Here is a 23,850-nt window from a genome sequence, read left to right as displayed (position 1 = left end):
CGCTTCCCATTTGCTTTTCTGGATCGGTCCTTTCACGCGACTGGCATGCGTTCACCCCTTCTCAGCCGTCCGGATAGCCGTCTCTGTGATAAGTAAAACAACATAGGGGCCTCCCCACCGTGCTGTTAAAGACGTTTCTTTCCATGTCTTAATTAGAACCCTATCTCCAGGTTGTATCCTATGGATTGCTATATCTAGCCACCAAGCCTTTCGCTTGCAACTCCCTCCGTTGGTTCATAAGCTGTATTAAATAAGGTTTTAATTGGATATCCTGTACCTGGGGGTGATCAGATGGCATCTCTAAATCATAAGGCATACCATACAGCCTTTCAAAAGGTGAGATTCTGACATCGGCTCGGGGCTATGTCCATATATTCAATAGTGCAAGCGGTAAACATTTCACCCAGGAGGTTTTAGTCTCTATCATAAGCTTTGTTAGTTGCTTTTAATTTCACCATTCATTCGTTCTACCTTTCCCAAACTCTGAGGATGCCAGGGAGTGTGATATTCCCATTTAATTCCCAGAGCCTTCATCGTGTCTCGGGATACCTTTGACACAAAGTGTGGGCCTCGATCAGAGTCAATTGCTTCTATTACCCCGTATCTGGGTATGATGCTTTCTAATAATATCTTTACCACGGTTTGAGCTGTGGCCCTTGCCGTAGGGAATGCTTCAACAAAGTTTGTGAGGTGGTCTACAATAACTAATAAGTATCTATATCGCCCCGTTTTTGGAAGTTCAGTAAAATCTAATTGAATCTTTGCAAAAGGTCGATGTGCCAATTCTTGTCCTCCTCCCGGGACCCTTTTTCTCATGTGTTGAGCATTTACCCTCCGACAAGTTATGCAATCATTTACGATCCTCTTTGCTATATTATAAATCCCTATACACATATAATATGTGGCAAATTGATCCACCAACGCCTGAGTACCCCAGTGCGTCTGTTCATGAAATCTCCGTAGCACCCTCATAGCTACTGATTTTGGTAACACTTCCCGTCCATCAGGTCTCGGTTGCATCTACTTTTATCAGAAGCCAGGATACATATACATCGTTGGAACAGGAACTTAACCAGAAAACGTCATCATGTTGTAATTCTTGGAAGGGCTGGATCTGCTGCTCCTTACGGCTGGTCCCACTCTCTAGCGGTTTGGACGTCTGCTACCCTGGCTGGGGACTTTTGTAAAGGACGCAGATAAAGCCGTTTTCACCTATACGATAGGACACCTCGAAAGGGTCGACCCAAATAGTCAAGTCGCTGGGTAGGAGCTGGAGGAGTCTCTCGTGGCTCAGTCCAATCATCCCCGCCGCCTCGCCTATCAAGGGGTCCATCGTGTGGTTGATCCTAATGCAGCGGTACCCGGAGCCCCTGGAGGGCGTCAGGGGGAACCAGTGGTGCTTGTACCGCTCTGCGGGAGGAACAAAGAGCGGCGTCAGCGCGGCCCCGCGCCCCGCCGCCGGGCCGGGGCCTCCCGCCGCCGCCGCCGCCCGCTCACCGCGCAGCGCCTCCTGCAGGCGCTCCTGGAAGCGCCGCAGCCGCTCCTCGCCGATACCGCCGGCGGCCTGCAGGAGGCGGGTGACGAAGGCCGCGGCCGCGCACACCTCGGCCCACGTGGCCGCCCGCCGGCGCGCCCCGCCGCGCTCCGCCGCGCCCCGCCGCGCCCCGCCAGCCAATGGCGGCGCCGCGCCGCGGCCGCGTCACAAAGGCGCGCCCCGCCCCCGCGGCAGAGGCCGAGGAAGTGCACGCGGCCCGCAGCCGCTGAGTCCGTTCTGGTCTTATTTAAATCTCTCCCCTCCTTCCTCTGGTTCGGCCTTAAATCCACCTCAGCTTAAAAAAGTCACCTCCCCCCCATCACCACTGGGCTCTGCGGTTCTAACATTTTAATTCTCCGTCGTTAGGAGAGCGCACACTGCTCCTTCGCCCCGCTCTAAGGCGCTGCCGTACGCCAAAGAGCCAGAGGGAGCTCACCTGTGAGTAAGCTAAATAGCATCTTGTTTCCCCAGCTGCACATCCGAATTGTTTTCACCTCTTTCTTGCTTGTCAGCTTAAGAGCGTGACATCAGCTCTAGCTCAGTAGCAGCAAAAGCCATATACAGGAGTTAAGGAGAAGGCTTGTCTGCAGACCTTTAAAAACAGATCTTGTTTTACTGCTGCTCAAAAGTTTACCAGATACTTACTCATCAGTAGAGGCATGAAAGAGGTTTGGCTAGTATTTCAGTTGTTACTAACAATCAGTTGAACACAGGTTTAGAATTTACAGGAGTTATTTACAGCAAGTTTCCCCAAGCCTCATAAAATTCCATCCCTTTGATCTAAGGGTCAGAAGTCACTGAGGCTATATCCAGAAATCCCAACCCACCTAGCTGGAGCACTAGAAGAGAACAATACAGGAGAAAACTCGTAACAGACTTGAGTCTCATCCCACACGGGGGGAGCTCCCACGGAAATGCTCAGTTACTACTGGCAATAGCAGGACAGACAATGTGTTCATTAAAGCATCTATTAATTACAGAGCCCTCTCTGGTTTATTTCTGCTAGGTCCTGCTATCGGACACACTGAAGCAGTCAAGCAAGTTTCACTACGTTTACTATTAGAACCTCTTCAGACTTAGTCTGTTTGTACAAAATCTGCTTCAGGAAAGCAAGTTCCTATCCAGTTTGGACAAAATTGTTTGAAACAGCATGACAGCAATAAAATTCACATATTGCTCCTGCTTACTTGATGTTATTCACCTGAATAAGACTTCTTGCCCCTGCTCTTCCCTACTTAATAGACAGCAACATGACCAAGACAGAAGGGTCAAGAACCTCAAGTGACAGAACTACAGCACCTGAATTTTGGATGGATAGTCCCACTTTCAACAGTCCCACTTTATGACTTCACATTTTAAAGCCGTTGTTTAAAAATCTACCCATCGTATTTCAAGTCCACAAGCTTTGGAGTATAATTCTGTATGTCATTTTATAACCTAGCCAAAGAGATTTTTATCCACTACAGGAAGAAAAAAAAATGTATTTTATCTCTTCTTCAAGGAAGACAGTGAATTTCTGTGCTTTCTTTTCCTTTCCCTCACAACTGTTAGCTCTATATGACCTCTGTTCCTGAGGAAGTGTAGAGAGCTGCATCAAGATACTATTTTATTAGAACACGTGTTCAATTAAGTCCAGCATGCATTTCAGTAACTCAGACTTTAGAAATTAATTAAAAAATAATCTTTGCCGGTAACTGGACATAACTGTCATCCAATTACTTCAGTCTTATTGAGAATCAGAACACAAAATCCACATCTCCAGTTTTGGAGACTTCACTGGTAAGATTATGCAGGCACACATGGACTACGCCACACCACCACAGCTGAGCAGGCACAGTCATTACTTGTAGTCAAGTTACATGAAAAGGAGTAAGCTTGCATTACTTAAGATGCTACTTTGGTTTACACAGAATTCCTGTAGTAGATAATTATTCCTGCACAACAAAATTTTACTGTCACTGTAAGACCAGCTCTGGGACTAAGTTTATCCTGCATATTCTGCCAGGTACTTATCTCAAACGCTTCCCCACATTATCCACATCCCTTCCCTTTGGATAATACAGAATTCCCCTACCATATCTGCACTGTGTGACTTCAAAACCTTTAACACCCTGGCAGTATTGCCACAAACACAGGAAGACAGCTACTCGTTTCCAGGTGACATAGACAAACACACCAACATGCTTACACTGAAGTCATGAAATTCTTACTAGTATTCAGAATAAACATAGCGTTACTGTTAACAGCATTAAGAGCTATACAAATCCAGACAAGGTATCAAACCGTGCTTAATTACACAAAACACTTCCTCCTTTCCAAGCTGCGTATACCCATACGAATATACGCACAAATCCCTGGTCAGTCAAGGCTCTACTAAAGCTAGGACAGATATTAAGGGACCTGGTTTTGACTTGCTCATGAGAAACTTGAGTAAAGATCAGAGTAGAAAAGGCTTTTGAGGAACCAAATGAAAAGTAGTTGAAAGCACTGCAGGCGAACAAAGAAATGTCACAACACTGCTAGCACAGATCAGTGCTCACTACGTTGAGGTCTGGCACCTAGGTCCACTAAGCAGCGCGTTCAAGTGAAATAAGAAGGTTTTGCTGTAAAAATGAAAAGATGCCACAGCTAGCAGCTGATATCAAAGCCACACCTGGATCTTTTATATTCTCCACAGCAAGTTTCATACTTAAAGCTCAAGCTACACAAACCACAGAAAGAAGACAGAGAAAGCAATAGCTGTATAACTATTAGACTTTCATCTCCATGCCAGAAAATGGTTCCATATGCATTAGTATCTAAACCTTTGGAAACTAGTTATTTGCTGATTATTATAGTAGCCATTTATATAAGCAGTCTGTTTTAGAGAATACCCATGCTTCCTATAACACAACACCGTGAATGTAATTAAGCAATTGCAAACAGCATACCAGCACAGTTAAGCATGACCCGTTGAAATATGTCATTTTTCAGCAGAAACAAGTTTTAACCAGTACTCTCTCTCACTCTCTCATCCCCACGCACAAACTGCAAGCTTCTTCCCCCCACCCCCCATTTTCTGGAAGACTTTTAGCTTTGAGAGTTGAGAAATCTTATCGCACAGACAGAAACAAATGAATTATCACTACCATGCATATCATCTTCTTTCACAGAGAATTTTTTTTTTTAAGCTTATAAATTGAGATTTACCTTTGCTGTTATTCTGTTCACCTGCAAAGTCATTTCTCTTCAGCAGAAACACCTGGAATGGAGAAAGGCAGTCAATATCTTGTTACATCTTATTAAAAAAAAAAAAGTATATGCAAGTGTTCTACTCTATTTTTCCTCAACTTTAGCTGGGGGGAAAAAATGAAGCTGTATCAGCAGTACATTACCATCGCTATTGAAAAGTAAAAACGGTAAACAACAATAGCACTAGCCCAGTCAGTTATCATATAAAATAATAATAAAATGAAAAATAGGAAGACCAAGTAAAATCTAAGTCAAGATCCTTTTTGCTTAAAGGTCTTAGTCAGCCTTTCTAGAGTGACTGACACAGAACCCTGGACCCTCTACGTGAAGATTTTAAACAACACAAGAAGTTTTTGTTTTACTCAATCTATTTGACGCATCTCTTATTAAACATAATCCAGTAAAAAACATTCTTAGAAACAGTAGTTGCCTTTATCACCAGACCACAGAGCCAAACATTATGCTAACATTCCCACTACACACAGAAAGAATATTTCTGAATACTGGCTTTGTAACGTCTCTTGCTGATGTCTGGGGGAGACAACGAGCTCTGGTCTCACCCTGCTCTCGAGAAACTCTGTAGGAGAAGGACGTGAGGAGGGAGCAAGCTGTGACCCAAACGCCAGGTGTCCTGCGGCTCTCCCGGAGGGCGGCAATGCTGGCCCAAAGGTGCGGTGCAGGCGCCGCCACTCCAGGGCTGCAGCCCTGTCCGAGGGACATCTCCGCTCCTGCCTGTGGCACGGGGAGCGTTGCCAGCAGGCCGAGGGAAGCAATCCTTCCTCTCCGCCGCGTGTCGCGGGACCCGGCATTTGAGCCTGTGCCGGCTGCAAGAGCGGCCACCCTCTTGCTTGGGTGCCGAGGGCCCAGGCCCCAGCGTGGCACCTCCAGCCACCCCTGTGAGGCGGGGGCTCTGTCACAGCGGGTGCCAGGTAGCTTTGGGCGTCCCTGCCCAAACGGGGGGCGTGCGGTGGTGATTGTGGGGGCGTGCTGGGGGGGCTGCCTGTGGCCGAGAGGGGAGGCAGGGGCAGGCAGGGGCTCCCCAACCACCCCGGGGCAGGGCCCCTCTGCTCCTTGGCAGGGGGGGCCCAGGTCGGGCTCTGGGTGCCTGCTGGGACCCTTGTGCCTGCTGTGCCTCCTTCCCCTCCACAGCCTCTGGCCCTGCCCATCAGCCAGCATGGCAGGGACAGAACAGGCCCTTGGGGACAGTCCCTCAGGGACACCTGGCCCCGCAAAGGTGCTCAGTGGCTGTGCCATTTGCTCTCTCCCCTCCAGCATGCATGCTGTGTGGCCGGGCAGATGCTGACCCGAACATCTGCGGCCCCAGACACGGAAGGAATGGACTCTGTGCCCACACGTTTTGCCTGGTGAGTTCCCCCAGGGTTCCCGTCAGCATCCCACCAGGGACGGTCCCTTCAACTATGACCCCTAACGAGATCCTGCTTTTTTCTATTCTATAGTTTCTTGCGAATGGCCTTTATCGGCTTGGAACACTACAGGACGGAATTTTGGGAGTTTTACTGGAGGATATACAGCACACAATCAAGCGGGCATCCCAGAAGGTGAGGACCTGATGGGAACAGGGAGGTTTGGGCCAGGAGATGCTCCCGCGAGCTTAGCCTGGACCCCAAGGCAGCAATCCCAGCCTTTCCAACCTGCTCCGGGACAAACTGCTGCTCTGGCAGACGAGCCTTGTCCACCAGGGGGGTCTGCAGAGCGTGACCCAGCAGCGCCCGCGCCCTGTGCCCTGCCCTGCCCAGGGGTGTGGGGCCAGCGGTGGCGGCATCGAGCCTGGTGCTAATGGGGCTGCTGTGTTCTTTTCAGCAATGCTTCGTTTGTGGCGAGCGAGGGGCCACCATCACCTGCACGGAGACAGGCTGTGAACGCAGCTTCCATCTCCCCTGCGGCTCGGAGGGAGAATGCGTCACCCAGTTCTTTGGGCAGCACAGGTAAGGGCTGCCAGCAGCAGCCAAGCAAGAGAGGACCCCACGCTGGTGCTTCCCAGCAGCCTGGCAGAGCCGGAGGCAGCGCCAGAGCCTGGATGGGCCTGGGGCTCCTTCACGTTCCTCTGCCCTCCTCGCCACAACCGCGGCAGGCCCAGCACTTCTCACCTTGCCCTTCCCTTCCCTCTCCCCGCCAGGTCCTTCTGCTGGGAGCACCGCCCTCAGCAGGCAGTGCAGGCAGCTCCGGAGCAGGACACCATCTGCATCATCTGCATGGACCCTGTGGGGGACAGCAAGTCCTACCACACCATGGTGTGCCCAGCCTGCAGTCACGCCTGGTTCCACCGGGGCTGCATCCAGGTAGGAGCCCTCCCCTCACCCTGCGCGCACGGCAGGTGCTCAGCAGCACCAGGGCCCGCTCACCTCTCACCGCATGTGTTTCTGCTGCAGGGACAAGCTGTGCAGGCATTCTCTGCTTCCAGTGCCCCATCTGCAGAAACAAGGTGGAGTTCCGTTCCGAAATGTCCATCATGGGGATCCGAATCCCATTCAGGTTGGTGTCCCTCTGCCCTGCTCTCTAGACACGAGGGCACAAGCGCTGCGCATGGCCAGGGACTGGACAATTTCCCTCCCTTCTCTTGCAGAGGACCAACCTGGGAGGACGGCAACGCCTTTGCATCGCTGCAAGAGAGGCACCAGCGCTGTGATGTCAGCGAATGCCTTTACCCACAAGGCAGGGAGCAGGCGGAGGGACAGGGGTGAGTTGCCTCAGCAGCCATCTGGGGCTCTGCCCACGTCCTCAGCCTCAGCACATGCTGGGGGAGCCAGGACAGAGCACAAGGGGTGTGCCAGCCACTCCCTGGCTCAGACACTTTGTCCTCACACCCACAAGTCTTTGCTTCCCCAGGCCCTGGCAGCTGCTGCTGGGCCGCTCCTGTGCTGCCGAAGGCACCCACCGGCGCTGCTCCAACTTGACCAACAGCACAGGCACCTGGGAGTGCGACAGCTGCGCTGGCCTGGGCACTGGTAAGTGGCAAAGGCCTCATGCTGCTGGGCTGTGGCCAGGCAAGGCCTGGCTGCAGGGGCTCAGGGCAGCCTTGCCAGAGTCTCTCTGACCCTGGACGGGTCAGAGCCTCTACTGCCGTGGGTCTGGAAGTCCATCCCACTCACCTTCCTGTCTCCCCTTACAGCCTCCAGTACCAATCTGGGGCTCGCCGGCCCCAGCACCTCCAGTCCAGAGGCTCTGGGGCCCTCCCGTGGCTCCCCAGCACCCGCAAGGAGCAGCCTCAGCAGCACCAGCAGCCAGGCAGCACCGGGGCCATCCCACAGTTCCCAGGAGACTGAGAGGAGAAGGCCAGGGACAGAACAGGGGACAATCTGCCAGCCTGTACATCAGGCCCAAGACACCTGGCACAGTCCCAGAAGACGCCGCAGGAGCAGCCGTGCTGCAGAACCCAGCGCTGGGAGCAGCACCCCCAGCTTGGCCAGTCGGAGGGCACCAGGAACCTCCAGTCACTCCTTGGTGCCCGAAGGCAGACACCCCGCCGGCCAGCGGGGGCGACCCCGGACAAGAAGCTGCTCACCGCTGGAACGTCCAGCCCCAGATGCCCAGAGCCAGCCCCGAAGACGCCGCAGGAGCAGCCACGCACCACAAAACGGTGCTGGGAGCAGCAGCAGCACCAGATCTGCCAGGGGGGCGGCATCGGGGTCCCCCGGTGGATCCCCAGGGTCTAAACGGAGACGATGCTCCAGCCAGCAGGGGACAGCCCAGAGAAGAAGCTGCCCCCCATTACAACATCAGGCTCCAAATACCCAGAGGCAGACCCAAAGACGGCGTGGGAGCAGACACAACGCTGGAGTGATACCAGTGCTGCTCCAGCTACGACCGCAGAGCACAGCACTGTGTGGGCTGCTGCAGGGAAAGGTGACTCCGTCCTAGACAGACCCAACACAGTCACCGAAACCCGCAGTTTGCAGGCCCAGGGGCTCCTTTGTAGGGACCAAGCCCGTTTGTTCAGGGCCCTGAGACTGCTCTCTGGAGACAAAGCTGGCTTCTTATTGCTTACACCCTCACTTTTACGGCCCAGGCTGTCATTTTCAGGGCGCAATGCCTTATTTTTAGGGCCCCCAGGTGCACTGTAAGGTGCAGAGCTGCATTTTTAAGGTGCAAAGCCTTATTTGTGAGGAAAGCCCCCTCCCTCCCCATTTTAAGTACTATAAATATGAGGGGTTAGAGGGGGGTTGGGTGACGGGAAGGGTTGTGTTGTCGTGGTGGCTTGGGGGCTTACTGTACCCACCCCCGCTAACGTTTGCTCTTTTGTCAGCTTTGGATCCGAAAGTGGGATCTTAACACGGAAAACACAGGGGAGACTTTACTGCTCTCCACATCTACCTTAAAGGAAGTCGTGGGGAGCTAGGGGTCGGCCTCTTCTCACAGACAACTAGTGATAGGACTAGAAAGTATGGCCTCAAGTTGCGCCAGAGGTTTACTTTGGAAATTAGCGGTGGTTTTCTCGGGTGGGCAGCCAAGTTCCACCGCAGCCTCTCTCTCACTCCCCCTCCTGAATAGGAAAGGGGGAGAAAAAACGATACAAAGGGCTCAAGGGTTGAGATAAGAATGGGGACATCGCTCAACAATTATTGTGACAGGCTAAACAGACTCAGAGAAGGGAGACATTAAGAATTATTGCCTATTACTAACAAGCTAGAGAAGTGAGGAACAAAAGAAAGAAACCCAAAACACCTTCGCCCCATCCACCCTCCTCTACCTCTTTAACCAAGCGGAGCAGGGGAATGGGGGAATGGCGGTTGTGGTCAGTCTGTAGCACTTTGTCCCTGCCGTTCCTTCTCGGTCACTCTCTTCCCCTGCTCCAACGTGGGATGCAGTCGTTCCCAAAGTGATCCTGCGTGGGCTTCCCACAGGCAGCAGCTCTTCAAGAACTGCTCCAGATACGGGTCCGTACCACGGGGTCCATCCATCAGGAGCACACTGCTCCAACCTGGGTCCCCCACGGGCGGCAGCTCCTGCCAGGTCACCTGCTCCTGCGTGGGCTCCTCTCCACGGGCTGCGGCTCCGGCCCGCAATCTGCTCTGGCGGGGGTCCTCCACAGGCTGCAGCCTGCTTCAGTGCAGGTCCACCTGCTCCACCGTGGCCTCTTCCACGGGCTGCAGCGTGGAACCCTGCTCCACCGTGGTACTCCGTGGGCTGCAGGGGGACAACCTGCTTCACCATGGTCCTCACCACAGGCCGCAGGGGAACTTCTGCTGTGGTGCCTGGAGCACCTCCTCCCACTCCTTCACTGACCTTGGGGTCTGCAAGGCTGTTTCTCACTCCTCTCTCTCTCCCAGCTGCTGTTCCGCAGCAGTTTTTTCCCTTTCTTAAATATGCTCTCACAGAGACGCAAACAACGTCGCTTATTGGCTTGGCTCTGGACAGCAGCAGGGCCCTTATCTAAAATGGGGCAGCTTCTGGATTCTTCTCACAGAGGCCACCCCTATGGGCCCCTGCTACCAAAACTTGCCAAGTAAGCCCACTACAATTTCTTCTCAGAAAGAATAGTCAGGAATTGGAACGGGTTGCCCAGGGAAGTAGTGGAGTCACCTGGGGGTGTTCAAGGAAAGGTTGCACATGGTGCTTAGGGACATGGCTTAGTGGGTGACATTGGTAGTAGGGGATAGTTGGACCAGATGATCTTGAAGGACGTTTCCACCCTTAATGATTCTACGATTCTGTGATTCTAATTAGGAGGCTTTGAACCCTGATGGTGAGAGCTGGCGAAAGGAGTCAGGGCTCAGACTGGACTGTCAACTGCAGTAAAGACGATTAAGACGATTAAGGACACATTCAATGAATTAAATGCTAAGACTCCCCATAGTCTCCTCCATCTAATAAATTAATTAACAAAGTATATCTTTATATAAGAAGCCTTACACCCATACCTCACAGATAAAGTGATGCAAGTCTCATCTTTACAACCACCCCCCCTCCTGCAGGACTGCCCCTGCGTATGTCCCCTGTGCTAAGTAGCTGCAGCTGGCCTGCCTGCCTGAGTCCCGAGGGATCACCTGTGACCACTTCAGTGGAGAAGCTGGGAGGAGTTGGGACAGCTGAGAACGCTGCTCAGACTGCCTTTCTTTTGGCCTTGATGGGTGATCCCAGGCTCCCCCTTTATGCATAAACAGTACTTAAATAAAACGGATTACACTCCAGCAATGATTTAAGTTTGCTGCATGTGAAGGGCAGCAGAGAAATGAACAAGAGCAATCAGATTTCTCCTGTGGAACCCGAGATGTGCAATGCTAACAGCACAGCGGTTCTCACTGAAAGGCCACCAGGCGATTCCGAGTCACTGGCTCACAGCACCGGGAGCTGTTACTAACCCTGTTAGAGCCACGCTGTGAGGCCGTGGCCTGCTCTGAAGAGTTTGTCAGCATAGCAGTGACCGCATGCCCACCTGGGTTACACGAAGCGTACAGTAGCTGGGAAGATCGTTTTTCAACCCAAGTTATGGAGCTTTTATGAACAGACTGAGGTGTGATTGCGACAGCAAATTGCTGCCAGTAAACCAGCAGCAGGTTTTCAGTACAGTTTTTTTGCAAACGTTGCCCTTTCCCGATACTATTACCTCCTACCGGCTCTGCTTTATTAGAGGACAAAGCAAAACAAGCAAACAAACAAAAAAAAATATGGAAACAGCCCAGTTACGCCCCCAATTTCCCTCGGAAAGGACCCAAACAGCCAAACCCCAAGACGAGGCGGCCGCCTGGGGTTTACCACAGCAAGGGGAAGGTCACGTGGGCTGACATCACCATTTCCCCCCCCCCCCCCCCCCCCCCAACAGCTTTCCACGGCCGCCCTCGCGTTACGCCCGGCGGCGGCCCCCATTGGCCGGGCGGGCAGGCTGCCGGCCGCTGATTGGCTGGCGGCCGGCGCGGCGGGCTCCGCGCTCCCTCCCCTCGGCTCCGCGCTGCCCGCCATGGCGGCGCCCGGGCCGCGGAAGCGCAGCGGCCCCGCGCTGTGCGGGGCGGGCTGGGCGCGGGGCCCCGCTCCGGCCGCGGCGCTGGGGAACGGCGTCCCGCCTCACAAGCGCCCCAAGGGGCCGGCGGCGGGGGCCGAGGCGCCGGAGGACCCGTTCGGGGACGGCGACGACTTCACGGCGGACGACCTGGAGGAGATCGACACGATCGCCTCGCAGGCGCTGTCGCAGGACGCGGCCCCCCCGGGACACGCGTGGGGAGGCCGGGCCGGGCCGTGGGGCAGGGCCGCGGGGAAGGAGCCCAGAGGTCGGTGTGCGGGGGGCCGGGGGGCCGGGGCCGGTGCTGGGGCGAGCCTCACGGCCGGCGCGCGGGTCTCTTTCCGCGGCAGGGAGCGGCGCGGAGAGCGGGCTGCTGAGGGACGCGTTCCGGCTTGAGGTGCTGCAAACGCAGCACGAAGAAACCCGGCACAAGGTGGGTGACGGCCTCCCCTCCCCTCCCCTCCGAACGGCCCTTCCTTCGGTGGGGCTTGGGGGGACCTGCGGGGGCCTGGGGTGCAGCCGTGCCTTCTGGTCAACTTTACTGAAACCCACGGATTTAGTAGAAGCATCCTAATAGAGACGGCTCCAGTAAGGCAATAAGAGAGAGCAGTACTTTATTTCTTGAGCATTTCAGCTAAGCAAACGCCGCTCTGTCAGCTTTTCTTGTTTCCTGTCAAATCCGTTCTTCTCTGGTTTTTGTACGTCGTTTTGTGCAATTTAAAGACTTGCAAAAGGACGTTCAGGTGGTTACATTACCTCCTGGTGATGCCACATGGAAACATACTGCTTGGAAGAAAAAGATGCAGGAAGGTGCAAGCATGCAGATGGCCATACCACATCAGGCAGCTTAGCAAGAACATAAGATCTGAGCAAGATTATGCAAATATTTTACCAGAATGTTCTTTTAGTCTCTGGTAGAATTTCGTATAGAAACCACTACCAGAGGTAGTATAATATTCTTCGGTGCATTTTTTTAAAATACTCAGCTGTTTTTTGATACCTCTTGGTGTCAAAGCAGTCAGCAGCTTAAAAACACATTGTGTCAGGAAATGTCTTCTTTGATTTTACTTTGAACTTCATGAGTGATTCTAGCAGATGGGGCTTGACTACTAAGAGAGGCAGTAAAAGAGGAATAACTTGTGCATAGCGGTTACGCTTCAATAGACCTTTGTTTCCTCACAGTTGTGCTTTCTCCCATATGGAAGGGTCCTACTCTATTTACAATTCTGTCACCGTCCTTACCTCTCTTCCACTTCTTTTATATCCTCCTTTATTGGGAAGGCACTGCCTGTACACCACATGAGGGTAAAACGTAATTTTATATCATGATATAGAGGTGTCTTTATACGTTTTTCTCAATCCTTATTGTTACATCCCAAAATTTTAATAAGTTATTGTTGTGTGTGACTAGAATACTTTTCAAAGAAATAGCGTAAACATAGAGGAGGAGAAAGAAAAGAATGGTCTCTGACAGATACCAGCATAGTGTATTGACATATGCCTTTGCTGTCGTTATACAATTGTGTTAGAGAAAACACTAGCTGAGCCTGATTTAATCAGAAAGGAAAAAAAAAGATTAGAAGCCATATTGCAGACTTTCTAAACTGGTTTACAGAAACATTTTTCTCTCTAGAAAGTATAAGCATGCTTAATCTTCAACCACATAGATAATGATACAAATACTTTTAGTTAAATACATTGTTTAATGGAATTAATCTCTTTGTAGCTGAGAGAAATGCAGGATGAAATTCTTATTAAAAATGGAGAAATTAAAATTTTGCGCGACTCAATGCAGCAGATGGAGTATGCTATGGAGGAACAGAAAAAATCATATATGCTATTGGAACAGCAAAAATCTCAGACTCTAAAGGAAAGAGAAAGAGAGTTCTCCAAAAAGGTTTGTAACTATATCAGTTACCTTCACATTACATGTGGAAGCTAATTTTATGACTTAAATGGTATTATAGTCCATTTAGTCAAAGGAAGAACATTTGTATGAAACTTCCAAATCACGTACGCTTTTATTTTGTTATCTAGAAGAAAACACGTGTGAGAACTTGCTGGTGGATTTCTTCTGCCAGCATAAAAGAACTAAGTTAAAATGGTAGAATTTTTTGATTACTTGTTGTTTTATTAAACAATCCCCAGAAAATTACAATTGGAATGTATTGTTAAATGGAAAAATTAGACAGAATATGCTGTATGACTCTGATCAGATTGCTATTCCTGTTGCAGTCATCTTTCTGAAAGCCCCTGAAGAGGACAGTGGCTGCTTTTGTGCTGTTTACTCTGCTGTTAACGGCCTCACTGTAGTCATACTCTGCGTGGCACTTGGTCTTACCAAGTCATATGTTTCTTGCCTGAATTTTGACACTTGGTTCTAACGTAGTATTAATTGGATTAGGATACATAAAAATGGAGATCTTGTGCAGAGATCACAGTAAGTAGATGGTAATCTTGAAATCTTGCAGTAATTTGAGTTGCTTTGCAGTTATAGCACCACTCGTGTATCCGTAACAGTAAAACTGTCTCTTGAATTCCCCTTTCAGATACTGTCTTTGCAGTCAGAGTTGCAGTTCAAAGATGCAGAAATGAATGAACTAAGAACGCGACTTCAGAACTGTGAGAGAAATAAACATGTTACTCAAACGGTTTTAACACCAAGGTATGAGTTTTGGAAAATGAATTTGTGTTCCCTTTTACAATACGTATGCTTGAAGTACTACAGAGGTTTTCTTCATGTAACTCTTAGTTCTGTTTTCTTGAAAAAATACAACCAAAAAAAGTTTGACCTCTGTGGAATTTGCTTTAAAAGACTTCTCTATGACAGACTTTCAAAGAGCGGATAGTGAAATATGTCTAAAACATCAATGCTACAAACAATATTAAATAGATCTTTCTTTACTGTTTAATAAAATAGTTCTAAAAGAGATACTGATTCATCAAAGTCGGTTGGGGGGGTGGTATTTTCTCCTCTTCCTTTTTTATTTTTTTTTAAATAGCCCTAAAAAGAATTCTGCAATCCAAGTGAAATCAGAAGGATGTTCTCCACAGCCTGGAAAAAGATCTTTTCCTACAAAGGAGTCTTTCAGTGCTGATGCGTCTACTAGACCATCTTCTTCTTCAAGAAACTTGTTTGCCCAGGCTGCTTCCATCCAAGAAGGTAAACCCATATATAACTTGCAACATTTTTAGCTGCATATGGACATTCTGCCTTTGATAAAGCTTTTTGTACTATGTAACAGAGTGGTTTCAGTAAGAGTACTGTAGGGAAAAACAGTATTTCTCTTAGTTTGATTTTGCTTAAATTTATTTTGGTTTTATAGCAATTGGCATTAAGCTATGACTCAAATTTGCATGAAGATCAATTTAATTCACATCTTGGTAAATGTCAGTGTACCAGATGCCAGGATATCAATGATGAATTATCTGTTGGCTGTAGTGAAAAACTTTCATTTATTATGGGGTGAACTAAAATACCCAAATTGTTATCTGTCCTTGTCACTGAAGAAAGAACAGGAAATAATTTGCCTGTTTCTTGAAAATGTCTGCTAGTCAACTAATGTTTTTTTTTTTTTTTTGGATTACTGCGATTCTGGCTTTAATAAACAGACCCTTTTTTGGCATTTTATTTTAAATGGTACATATTTAGCCATATTGAAAGAAACAGCTGAAACCGGTTACTCATTTCCTCTTCTATGTATAGAGCAGTAATTCTCATAAAATTGCATCTTTAAATTCATTGCGTAAAACTTAAGAAAATAAAATATGTTTGAAGATTGCTGTAATATGAAACAAAAATGGTGTGTTTTTTTTTGTAGCAGCCAATGAAATTTGGGTATCATCAGCTAATACGTACAGAAAACAAAATGAAAAATTTGAGACATTACCCTTCGGCTATAGTATTCAGTCTGAAACTGTGTGGGCAATATGAACTTTCAAAAACAAACAAAAATAACTACCGTAGCCTTAAAGGATTAACACTGTTATCCCCCCCCCACCTATTCGTTATGGTAACAACATTCAGTACGCCTATTTGTTTGAAAAACACGCTGATGAGTTGTCTTAGGAACCCTACAAGGCTTTTTTCTAAGTTTTTACATTTTCTAATGTATTTTAGGGAGCAATTCTGCTTGCATCACAGCTCTTAACTGTAGTATTATAGTTACTATATTAACTACATAGTATTAGAGTGTTTCAGTACCTAAAGGGACCTGGACCTACAAGAAAGCTGGAGAGGGACTCTTTATCAGGGAATGTGGTGATAGGACAAGGAGTAACGGCTTTAAACTAAAAAAAAGGTTAGATTTAGATTAGATATAAGGAACAAATTTCTTTACTCAGAGAGTGGTGAGGCACTGGCACAGGCTACCCATAGAAGTTGTGGCTGCCCCGTCCCTGGCAGCGTTCAAGGCCAGGCTGGATGGGGCTTTGGGCAACCTGGTCTGGTGGGAGGTTTCCCTGTCCACAGCAGGAGGTTGGAATTAGATGATCTTTAAGGTCCCCTCCAAATTATTTTATGATTCCGTGATTATTATTTGACATTACTGAGTTACGCAAAATATGTATTTTATGCTGATCTGCTGCCTGTGTACTTCCTATATAATGGCTGTTGCTAATTGAATGTGCGTAAATGATAGATATGGATTTATAAGCAATCTAGTTCTCATACATGAATTGTAATTACTGTTTGTTTTAGATAGTAAGATACCCCATCCTGAAGTTTTATCCATGAAGCATGAAACAGTGGCAAAAAACGGTTCCTATAAATCTGTACATAAACGAAACACACAAGGTAAGGTATTGCTGGTAGCACAGAAATGGTGAGCGTTTCTGAGGTACGGCTAAGGTGCCAGTACTAAGCCGTGTCAGGCTGACGAACCTGCTATGTGCAGTGCCAATGCACAGAGGTGGTGAGCTAGCTGCTTTTTGCTTTGAGTATTGTGATTTTGCAATAAAACATTTCAGATTATATTATCATCTTGTATCTCCACAACATTCCGATACTGTTACTCTATTTAAGGAAAATGTTTGCCTGGGTTTTGCTTTATGGAAGGATATGGACCAAGATATAGACTGAGAGGCATCTTACTAGGAGGGTGGCTCTTTCACTATTAAGATACTACACTTTTTATTGCAAACTTTGCACAATTTTTTCTTTAAGTAAAAACAACAGAGCAACATTTAAAATGTTCAACATCTTACTTCCAGTTCAGAAAAGGATTGTATCACATGATTTTAATGTCTGGAATGGAAAAGGGAGAGCAAGTCACCAGGATAGTTGTGGGTTATAACAATCATTTGGATTGAGATATTTTGTTAATATGGGGATTGTAATTAAAATCTCTCTAAATATAACTTGGTTAATATTTAAATCGCATCTTGAAGATTTTCAGAAAAATGTATTTTAGAACGTGATTCTTTTCCTGAAATCTCTCTTGTAAGAAAGAGAAAATTTGTAACGAAAAAATAATTTTGTGGTTGAGAGCACTATAAATGAGGTTAATCTTTTGAAATATTTTTGTTACTGTTGTCATTGATGGTAAAACTACTCCAAAGACAATTATATATCTTTTCAGGTTCTGTCTTACTGAATGCACTGATGAAGCAGCCCATTGTCTCTGGGTCTTTACTAGGTCTCTGCCATCTTCTTAGCAGTAACTCGGAGACCCTACAAGGAGCTATGTTACAGCCTAACCTTCTGGATACGTAAGTTTATTTTTTGTTTTACTATATCAGACGTGTTCTTAGTATAGTGGCAGTATAGTGGACACTCTGTATGAAACGCTTACTCATGTAGGACTCATGTTGGATACTTCATTCCTTGTGTTCAATGCTGTTTTGCTGAGGCCATTTAAGGCACAATTTGGAATGTCATTCTGTGTCTTCAGTTATTAATGTTTGATTATTGTGGATACTAAATTTTGGAGAAACACTAGGAGAGAAACTAGGTTAATTTTATTTTAAGGGAAGACAAAGAAATAAGTAAAACTTTAAAGCTGCTATCAGCCACAGCTATCCATATCTATTTAAGGATATAAAACTTGCATTGCAATGAAAGAAGTGTATAAACAAGATCATGAGTCAAGTAAGAGTAAAATGTGATCAAAAGAACTGTAGAGTTTTTGTTTTAATCTAAATTTATGTTCAATTCATGTACAGTTTTTGCCAATTTTTTGCCAATACAGTTTTTACACAATGCTCTGTAAAGTATTTAAATACAAATATTAGATATAAAATTGGCTGAATATGTCTTTAAAAGTCATATTTGTTCCTAAGATTTTTGTTGTTACCTGCTTTACTGCTCTTTTGTTGAGAATCCTATACTTTTTATTTAAGGTTTACTTAAACATAAACACTAACTCTTGTTGATTGTTAAATTCAAGATCATAGTTTAGAAAGGAATTAATTGCTCACAAAATCTGGATCACAACCCATAGTTTATGGGAGGGTTTACAGGATGGTACCTTGTAAATGTTTTCCTGCACCCACTGATGCAGCAGAACTTTTAATAAAGGTTTTCAACACAGCTTTCTCAAGTTAATAATCTACTCAGTCTGTTTTTCTTCTTCCCAAGACTAATCAGCCAGGCTTATCATCACCATTTCTCTTGAATACATCTTCTTTAATAATAAACTTTGAAAACTTAATATCACACTTCACATTTCAAACATGTTTCTCACTTTATTCTTGTGTTTTGTGGGGTTTATGGCATGGCTCACGTCTCATTGCCCATGCCACTTATGCAGGCAGTTTCTGCATTTGGCCTTTGTAGCTGCATTTTGACTAGTTAATTGCTAAAAGCTGTCCCTCCTTTTTTTTGTTGAAGTCTTTTGACAGCCCCTACTTTTTACACATCAGTAATATACAAATATTCTTTCTTCCCAGAAGCTACCAAATGACTTCAGGGGAAGATAAGAATATACAACAGGTCTCAAGCACATCAACTGAGAAGTCAGTGTTTGAAATGTAGTTTTATACAACGGCTACTAATGAGCTGGTAAAGTTACGCAACTATCAGTCCTGAATGCTTTCACAAGACTTAGGATTGTTTTGATATTGTTCTTCCATGCAAGTATCAAGGAGTAGGTTTTTTTTAGTTTTGGGAATAGACACCTAACTACAGTAGCCTTTCTATTATTTCATTCAGAATATGGGTAAATAATAAATGAAATTAAATTTTCAGCTATGTTTGCTACCTTTTGCTGAAGTATTTTCCTTTTAATTTTATTTGGATAGGAAGCCGACACAAATACGCAACATCAGGACAACTCAGGAAGAAATTGCTCCTCTTGTATCCCTGCGAGAAGCTCAAAAACTTGCAATAACAGGGTTGAACTTGATTGCTATGGATGAAGGGTCATCTACAGGAAGCCTAGCAGGAAGTGGGAGAGAGTTCTTGCCCCTCAAATGTTGCAAGATCCAAGGCGCTGTGCATCTCTTGCCCTTGGTGGAGCACCATATTGGTGCATACTGTCAAGCAGTACAATTGGCGGACAAGGCAGTAAATGGTTCTTGTGGAAACCATTCAGTTGTTTCTTCTAGAACCAGCACAAGTACGGTATCAAGTAAGGAGGACTTCAGGTTGTCCCTTGAAGAAACAACAGTTATATCACTGGGTATTCTTTATTATTTGGCATTTTATAGCTGGGATGTTGTCCACATACTGCTGTCTGCTGAGGTAGAAAAAGGTTCTACTGTTGGAGATGAAGAGATTTCCAAGATGGACAGAAATGTGTTGTGTGATAATAAAGAAGATACCAGGACACAAGGAGGGCTGCCTGGAGCTCCACAGGATGTCCCTATTAACGATCGAGCTCAACATTCTTTGTTCAGAAAGCTGATTCAAGTTTTAGATTTTTCTACTACAACAGGCTCCCAGACTGATAATATACTAATGCAAAGCCTGAAAGTTTTGGTAAAATTAGCTGAAAATTCAACAGTGGACTTGCTAATAAAGTAAGTCAGTAATAGCTTTAAAATGATTTCAGGCTCTTTGTTGTTTAGTAGTTTTCATTCTCTGTTGAAACTAATTTGTGCAGATGACAGTAGAAAGTATGACATGTATGGGAGAGTATCATGTTTCTCAGCTCATCTTTGAGATGCATGGGAGGATCTGCCTTTGCTGCTAATGAATGAGATAATTGCCCCAAATTAATAATAAGATCTGCTTATAAGTTTATATGAAGCAGACGCTGTTGCCTCATTGCATAGCTGTCACTTTGAAGAGAGAAAACTTCTTAAGGCTGTATGCAGTTGATAAGTTGTTTTTTTTTTTTTGATTTTTCCAATTGCTGGGAGATGTGTAAGGAATGAAAGCACAGGGCTTTCTGTTTTATTTATTTAGTCTATATTAATATAATATTTGAATATTTCATATGTTTTATTTATAAGTATATAAAATAAATTTTATACTACAAAATATTTATAATATTTATTTATTCTGGCACATAAAATGGCACTCTTAAAAGTGCAACAATTTGTCTGCTAATGGTCTAATATATGGAACCATAGTGTGAACTGCAGACTGTCTTCAAAATCTATGTTTTTCAGCTTATGGCATGTAAGTTGAGATCACCTAGTTTGGAATGGCTGAAAAGGCATGAATTACGATGCTGCATATAAGAAATGGTGAATTATTTTCAAATTGTCAGTGCTTTTCATGTTTCTAACTCAGATCTTTCTTTTGAAGTTTTCAGCACTTATTGAGTAGCCAGATACTGCTCCGTTGTCTGTGTCCAGAGATCCCTTTGCGTGCTGTCCTTTTGACCGTGAAACTGTTGTCTATACTTGCTCAACACCACATGTTGGTTGCTCAGCTTTGTTCTCATTCAGGTAAAAGATTGCCTAACGCGTAATTGTTAACAGTTGAATGTTAGTTAGCACAACTAAAAATAATACAAATAAGCCTTGCTTATTAAGTATTAAACCCCCCAAAGCTTATTAGTATTAAATACCTTATTAAATAAATTAATTTAAATAGCTTATTAGTATTAAACCCGCCAAAGGCAAAGCCTGCTGTGTCACCTAAAAACATTTTCTAGCACCGAGCTCCAGTTACTGTTTAAAGAATATTTTGTCTGGCAGTATCCGTACAGAGTTTTGATACCCATCTGGACTTTAAAAACTACTTTCCAGATAAATGTTTACTATATTAAAAGTTGGTAAGGAAAAAGGGGTTTTGAGGACTTGAAGGCTAATTCCATTCTGCAGGGGATCTGCACTCATGACAATGTTGAGTTTAGGGATTACAGTACCCTGCATGACAAATACTCTGTCTAGTACCCTAAGAATGTAATAGGAGAGTAGCACCACAAACGCATATAAAGTTTAGGGATACTAATTTCTTCAGCACTGCTTAAGGTGTCTGGAAGTAAAGCAAGAAGTTGAATCTGTATCTTGAGCCCAGGATAGCACTCTACATGTTTTCTGAAATATGTTATCTTCTGTGGGAAAAAAATACTAATTTTTATCACAAACAATTGACTAGCTGGGAAAAGAACAATTTGTCTTTCAAATTTGTCTTTCAGATACCTGCCTTCTTCTTGCACTGTACATGTATATCACATCAAGGCCAGATAAATCAGCATCTGAAGTGCTTTGGCTTCAGCTGGAACAAGAGGTAACAACAGTTGTTAGTTCATGTTCTTTTTCCTATTGGGGGGTGGGAAGGGGGAAGGGAGGAACAGGGCGGTGCACAAATTGTTTGAAAGTAAGTTCTGTCTTCAACTGAAACAAAAATTCAGAGTATTCGCTTGCAGTAAAGGATTACATTGACTTTTAAGAGAAGCTGTTTGAAATTGAAACAATAACCACTCTTCAAGATAACATCAGTCATAGCAGTCAACATAGTTAAGTCACTGAAAAAGCGAGAAGGCTCTTAGAATGGCTGTAAATGTTCAAGACTGCAAGTTTTATTTTTCTTTTAGATTGGTGGAGTAAAAGGAAGCAAGACCTATGTTTCATTTTGATTTTATAATTTACTTCTGAACTGTATCTTTGAAATCATTCCAAATGGAATACAGTGTATGGTGAAATACTAGCTTGCTGTACAGTATGCATGATCCTGTATAGGGAGAATAGTTTTTGAATTTAATTTATATTGTTCGTAGTGCCAGGGGTGACTTGTGGGGCTCTACTGTTTGCTCCACCTCTACTTTCACTTAAAAGAATTTTGAACTATTTTCTAAAAGTATTTTCATTATCCCCTATCTGCATTGCATTTAGAAAGCGCAAACATACGATGTGTATGCACTGAGTCCTCGTCAGCCTTTCTTATCAGGAAGCTGAAGTGGTTTCTGTACAAGGCAAATTCCATGTCTGTGTTAGTGGTTTTTTTGTTTGTTTGTTTTTTTCCTGTAATAATACTTTTTTTCTTTTGGTGGGGTAAAAAGATGAATTGTTAAGAAAAGAACCAAGAATGTTTAAAACCAGTAATGAAATGACATTTCTACCTCCCTTTATTTGCAGCTTAATTGTGTGATAATTATGCAGAACCCTAGTACTTATTGTAATGCCATCTGCGTGTTTTTGTAATAGACAGTTAGACTCCTGACAAGGTGTATGCGGTGCTCCAGGCCAGCGATTTTACTACCTGGTACAGACTGCCAGTGTAACCTTGAGGTACGTCACTACAGCTACTGAATTTATTCCACTGAAAACTCAAAAATTACTCCTAACAATGCTGAAGTAGTTTTTTACCCTTTTTTAGCTACACTGAAACAGAAGTGTTCTGTACTTCAAAGTCTGCCTTCTTCTGGAAAGGTTGTTTTTGCTTGCTAGAAAATATTCTAAAATTTGGATGTCTGAAAAGATTGATTAGTGAAGTTCATAATGAAATAACTTTTCCACTGCTCTAATTTTATTTTGTGTACTTAGACTCTTTATCTCTTGCAGGTGGTTAAGGCACTAATTGTAATGCTACATAGACAGTGGATGAAGATTAGAAGATCTGATAGCGGCTTGTGTGCACATAAGGAGCAAATTACTCAGTTTTTACGAGATGCTGTTTTACTCTTACACAGCCTGTCTCAGAAAGATAAACTGTTTCATGAACACTGTTTGGAAGTACTGCATCAGTATGACCAAGCTATGCCAGGCATAAGAGCCATTCTCAAAAAAAATCAAAAATTGAGTGCCTGTGAAGGTAAATCAAGTCACATTACAGAGTTGTTTTGTGCTGTGTTGTCTTCTCTATTGTGTGAATGAAATTCCACTTCTGTCTCATTCCTCATTTAACAAGTACTATGTACCAATTAATGTGGATATTTTGTTGATCAGACTTGAAAGGGTGGTCCGTAATCTAGAGCTTCTCAAGCTTCATTACACCAAATCACTAGTTTCCTTTCTTCTCTCCATAGATGTCCCTACTGTCTGATCAAACAAAATCCTTTGCTCGCCCTCCCTTCAGTAGAACAATCTACACTGTATGTTACCTCACTTTAAATTACTCCAAATTTCCAACTAGCATTACGCTTTCTCTCTGCAATTGTTTTTTTCCTGCATCCCTTAACATCTTCCTTGTCCCTCTTCCACCCCACCCTTCCTCCATTACCCCAAAAGCTTCTCTAGCCCATGTAACATCCGGACTTTACCCTTGCTTTGCACACTTCGTGTCTATTTCCTGCAGAGCAAATCTAGTGAAATTGTCTCTGCTCCCTGTACCTGGATGCCACCTCTTCATTCACTCATGGCATTATTTCCATGCATATTTTAGAGCTAATGTGAGGACTGTGCTCTCATGTCAGTATGCGGTTTGCTATAAGACACCATGGTCTTACTAAGAGTCCGTGTGATAAATCTTTCGGTGGTGGTATTTTGCATCAGTAAGGCAGGTCATGCAAGCACGCCACAAGTGCTAACTAACTTTTCTGAAGAGACTAAACAGCATGCTATGTATTTGTTCTACTCTGCTTAGAGTGTCCTAAAGTTTTCTGGAACTTCTCCTAACACCTTGTCTAGCTGTGCTTGGAAATGGACCAAAAGAGTGTAACAGCTTACAATTTTGGGGATGGTGGTGCATACATGTGCTTGCACATGTGTACTTACCAGTCAGGTTCTTCCTGCAAATCACAAAATACGATGCTTTTGTCCAAGTGGCTTTTTAAAATAAGTTTACAACAATAAGGCT

General features: G+C 45.3%; 4 protein-coding genes across 9 annotated transcripts in view; 2 read left to right on the top strand and 2 right to left on the bottom strand.

Annotated features, from left to right (window-relative positions):
• The window catches only part of LOC308200636 (protein BTG1-like), a 35,863-nt gene extending 25,419 nt beyond the window's left edge, over positions 1-10,444 (bottom strand). Inside the window, exons 1-2 of one of the 3 annotated variants that reach the window (XM_080606705.1) lie at positions 9,474-10,444; positions 4,724-4,775 (exon numbers count right to left, since the gene is read on the bottom strand). In XM_080606705.1, coding sequence (XP_080462831.1) covers positions 4,724-4,756 — 33 coding nt within the window. In that variant the 5' untranslated portion in view covers positions 4,757-4,775; positions 9,474-10,444. Of the gene's footprint in view, positions 1-4,723; positions 4,776-7,059; positions 7,217-9,473 lie in introns of those variants that run through there. The other 2 variants (XM_080606706.1, XR_013955719.1) reach the window with 2 other exon arrangements.
• LOC308200481 (protein BTG1-like) lies at positions 10-1,687 on the bottom strand (the record flags this gene model as incomplete). Its single annotated transcript, XM_080606345.1, has 2 exons — positions 10-1,410; positions 1,498-1,687. Coding segments are annotated over 2 exons (438 nt in total), but the record flags the coding sequence as incomplete, so codon positions are not given.
• Positions 5,252-11,486, top strand: LOC308200619 (PHD finger protein 7-like). Of its 3 annotated transcripts, none has more exons than XM_080606664.1 (10): positions 5,252-5,694; positions 6,038-6,129; positions 6,223-6,324; positions 6,587-6,711; positions 6,903-7,065; positions 7,188-7,258; positions 7,350-7,463; positions 7,613-7,731; positions 7,896-8,629; positions 10,451-11,486. In XM_080606664.1, exons 1-10 carry the CDS (start codon positions 5,421-5,423, stop codon positions 10,520-10,522), a joined length of 1,866 nt encoding a protein of 621 aa, XP_080462790.1. In that variant the 5' UTR covers positions 5,252-5,420; the 3' UTR covers positions 10,523-11,486. The 3 variants fall into 3 exon arrangements, with proteins under 3 accessions (XP_080462790.1, XP_080462792.1, XP_080462791.1); XM_080606666.1 differs by having other exon boundaries at positions 5,259-5,391; XM_080606665.1 differs by having other exon boundaries at positions 5,260-5,434; positions 10,451-11,485.
• A 161-nt stretch (positions 11,487-11,647) lies between these two features.
• Positions 11,648-23,850, top strand: part of ATRIP (ATR interacting protein) — an 18,877-nt gene continuing 6,674 nt past the window's right edge. For both annotated transcript variants that reach the window (XR_013955715.1, XM_080606636.1), the window contains exons 1-12: positions 11,648-11,988; positions 12,071-12,153; positions 13,447-13,617; positions 14,270-14,385; positions 14,723-14,883; positions 16,420-16,515; positions 17,300-17,429; positions 18,960-19,679; positions 20,413-20,555; positions 21,251-21,342; positions 22,260-22,343; positions 22,617-22,866. Coding sequence is in view for 1 of the 2 variants with exons in the window: in XM_080606636.1 (XP_080462762.1) it covers positions 11,682-11,988; positions 12,071-12,153; positions 13,447-13,617; positions 14,270-14,385; positions 14,723-14,883; positions 16,420-16,515; positions 17,300-17,429; positions 18,960-19,679; positions 20,413-20,555; positions 21,251-21,342; positions 22,260-22,343; positions 22,617-22,866 (2,353 nt within the window). In the remaining variant the exon portion in view is untranslated. The remainder of the gene's footprint in view (positions 11,989-12,070; positions 12,154-13,446; positions 13,618-14,269; positions 14,386-14,722; positions 14,884-16,419; positions 16,516-17,299; positions 17,430-18,959; positions 19,680-20,412; positions 20,556-21,250; positions 21,343-22,259; positions 22,344-22,616; positions 22,867-23,850) is intronic.

This window comes from Anser brachyrhynchus (genome assembly GCF_964034855.1).
Source record: "Anser brachyrhynchus genome assembly, chromosome: 10".
NCBI classification, from domain to species: domain Eukaryota; kingdom Metazoa; phylum Chordata; class Aves; order Anseriformes; family Anatidae; genus Anser; species Anser brachyrhynchus.
Note: the sequence above shows the minus strand (reverse complement) of the source record. Positions and strands in the feature narration are given on the sequence as shown.

Coding starts and splice junctions, on each gene's coding strand:
- LOC308200619 (XM_080606664.1), top strand. CDS start 5,421: ATGCTGGCCCAAAGGTGCGGTGCAGGCGCCGCCACTCCAGGGCTGCAG. Junction 5,695..6,037: donor TCTGTCACAGCGGGTGCCAG/GTAGCTTTGGGC, acceptor TCTCCCCTCCAG/CATGCATGCTGTGTGGCCGG. Junction 8,630..10,450: donor GTGGGCTGCTGCAGGGAAAG/GTGACTCCGTCC, acceptor GATTCTAATTAG/GAGGCTTTGAACCCTGATGG.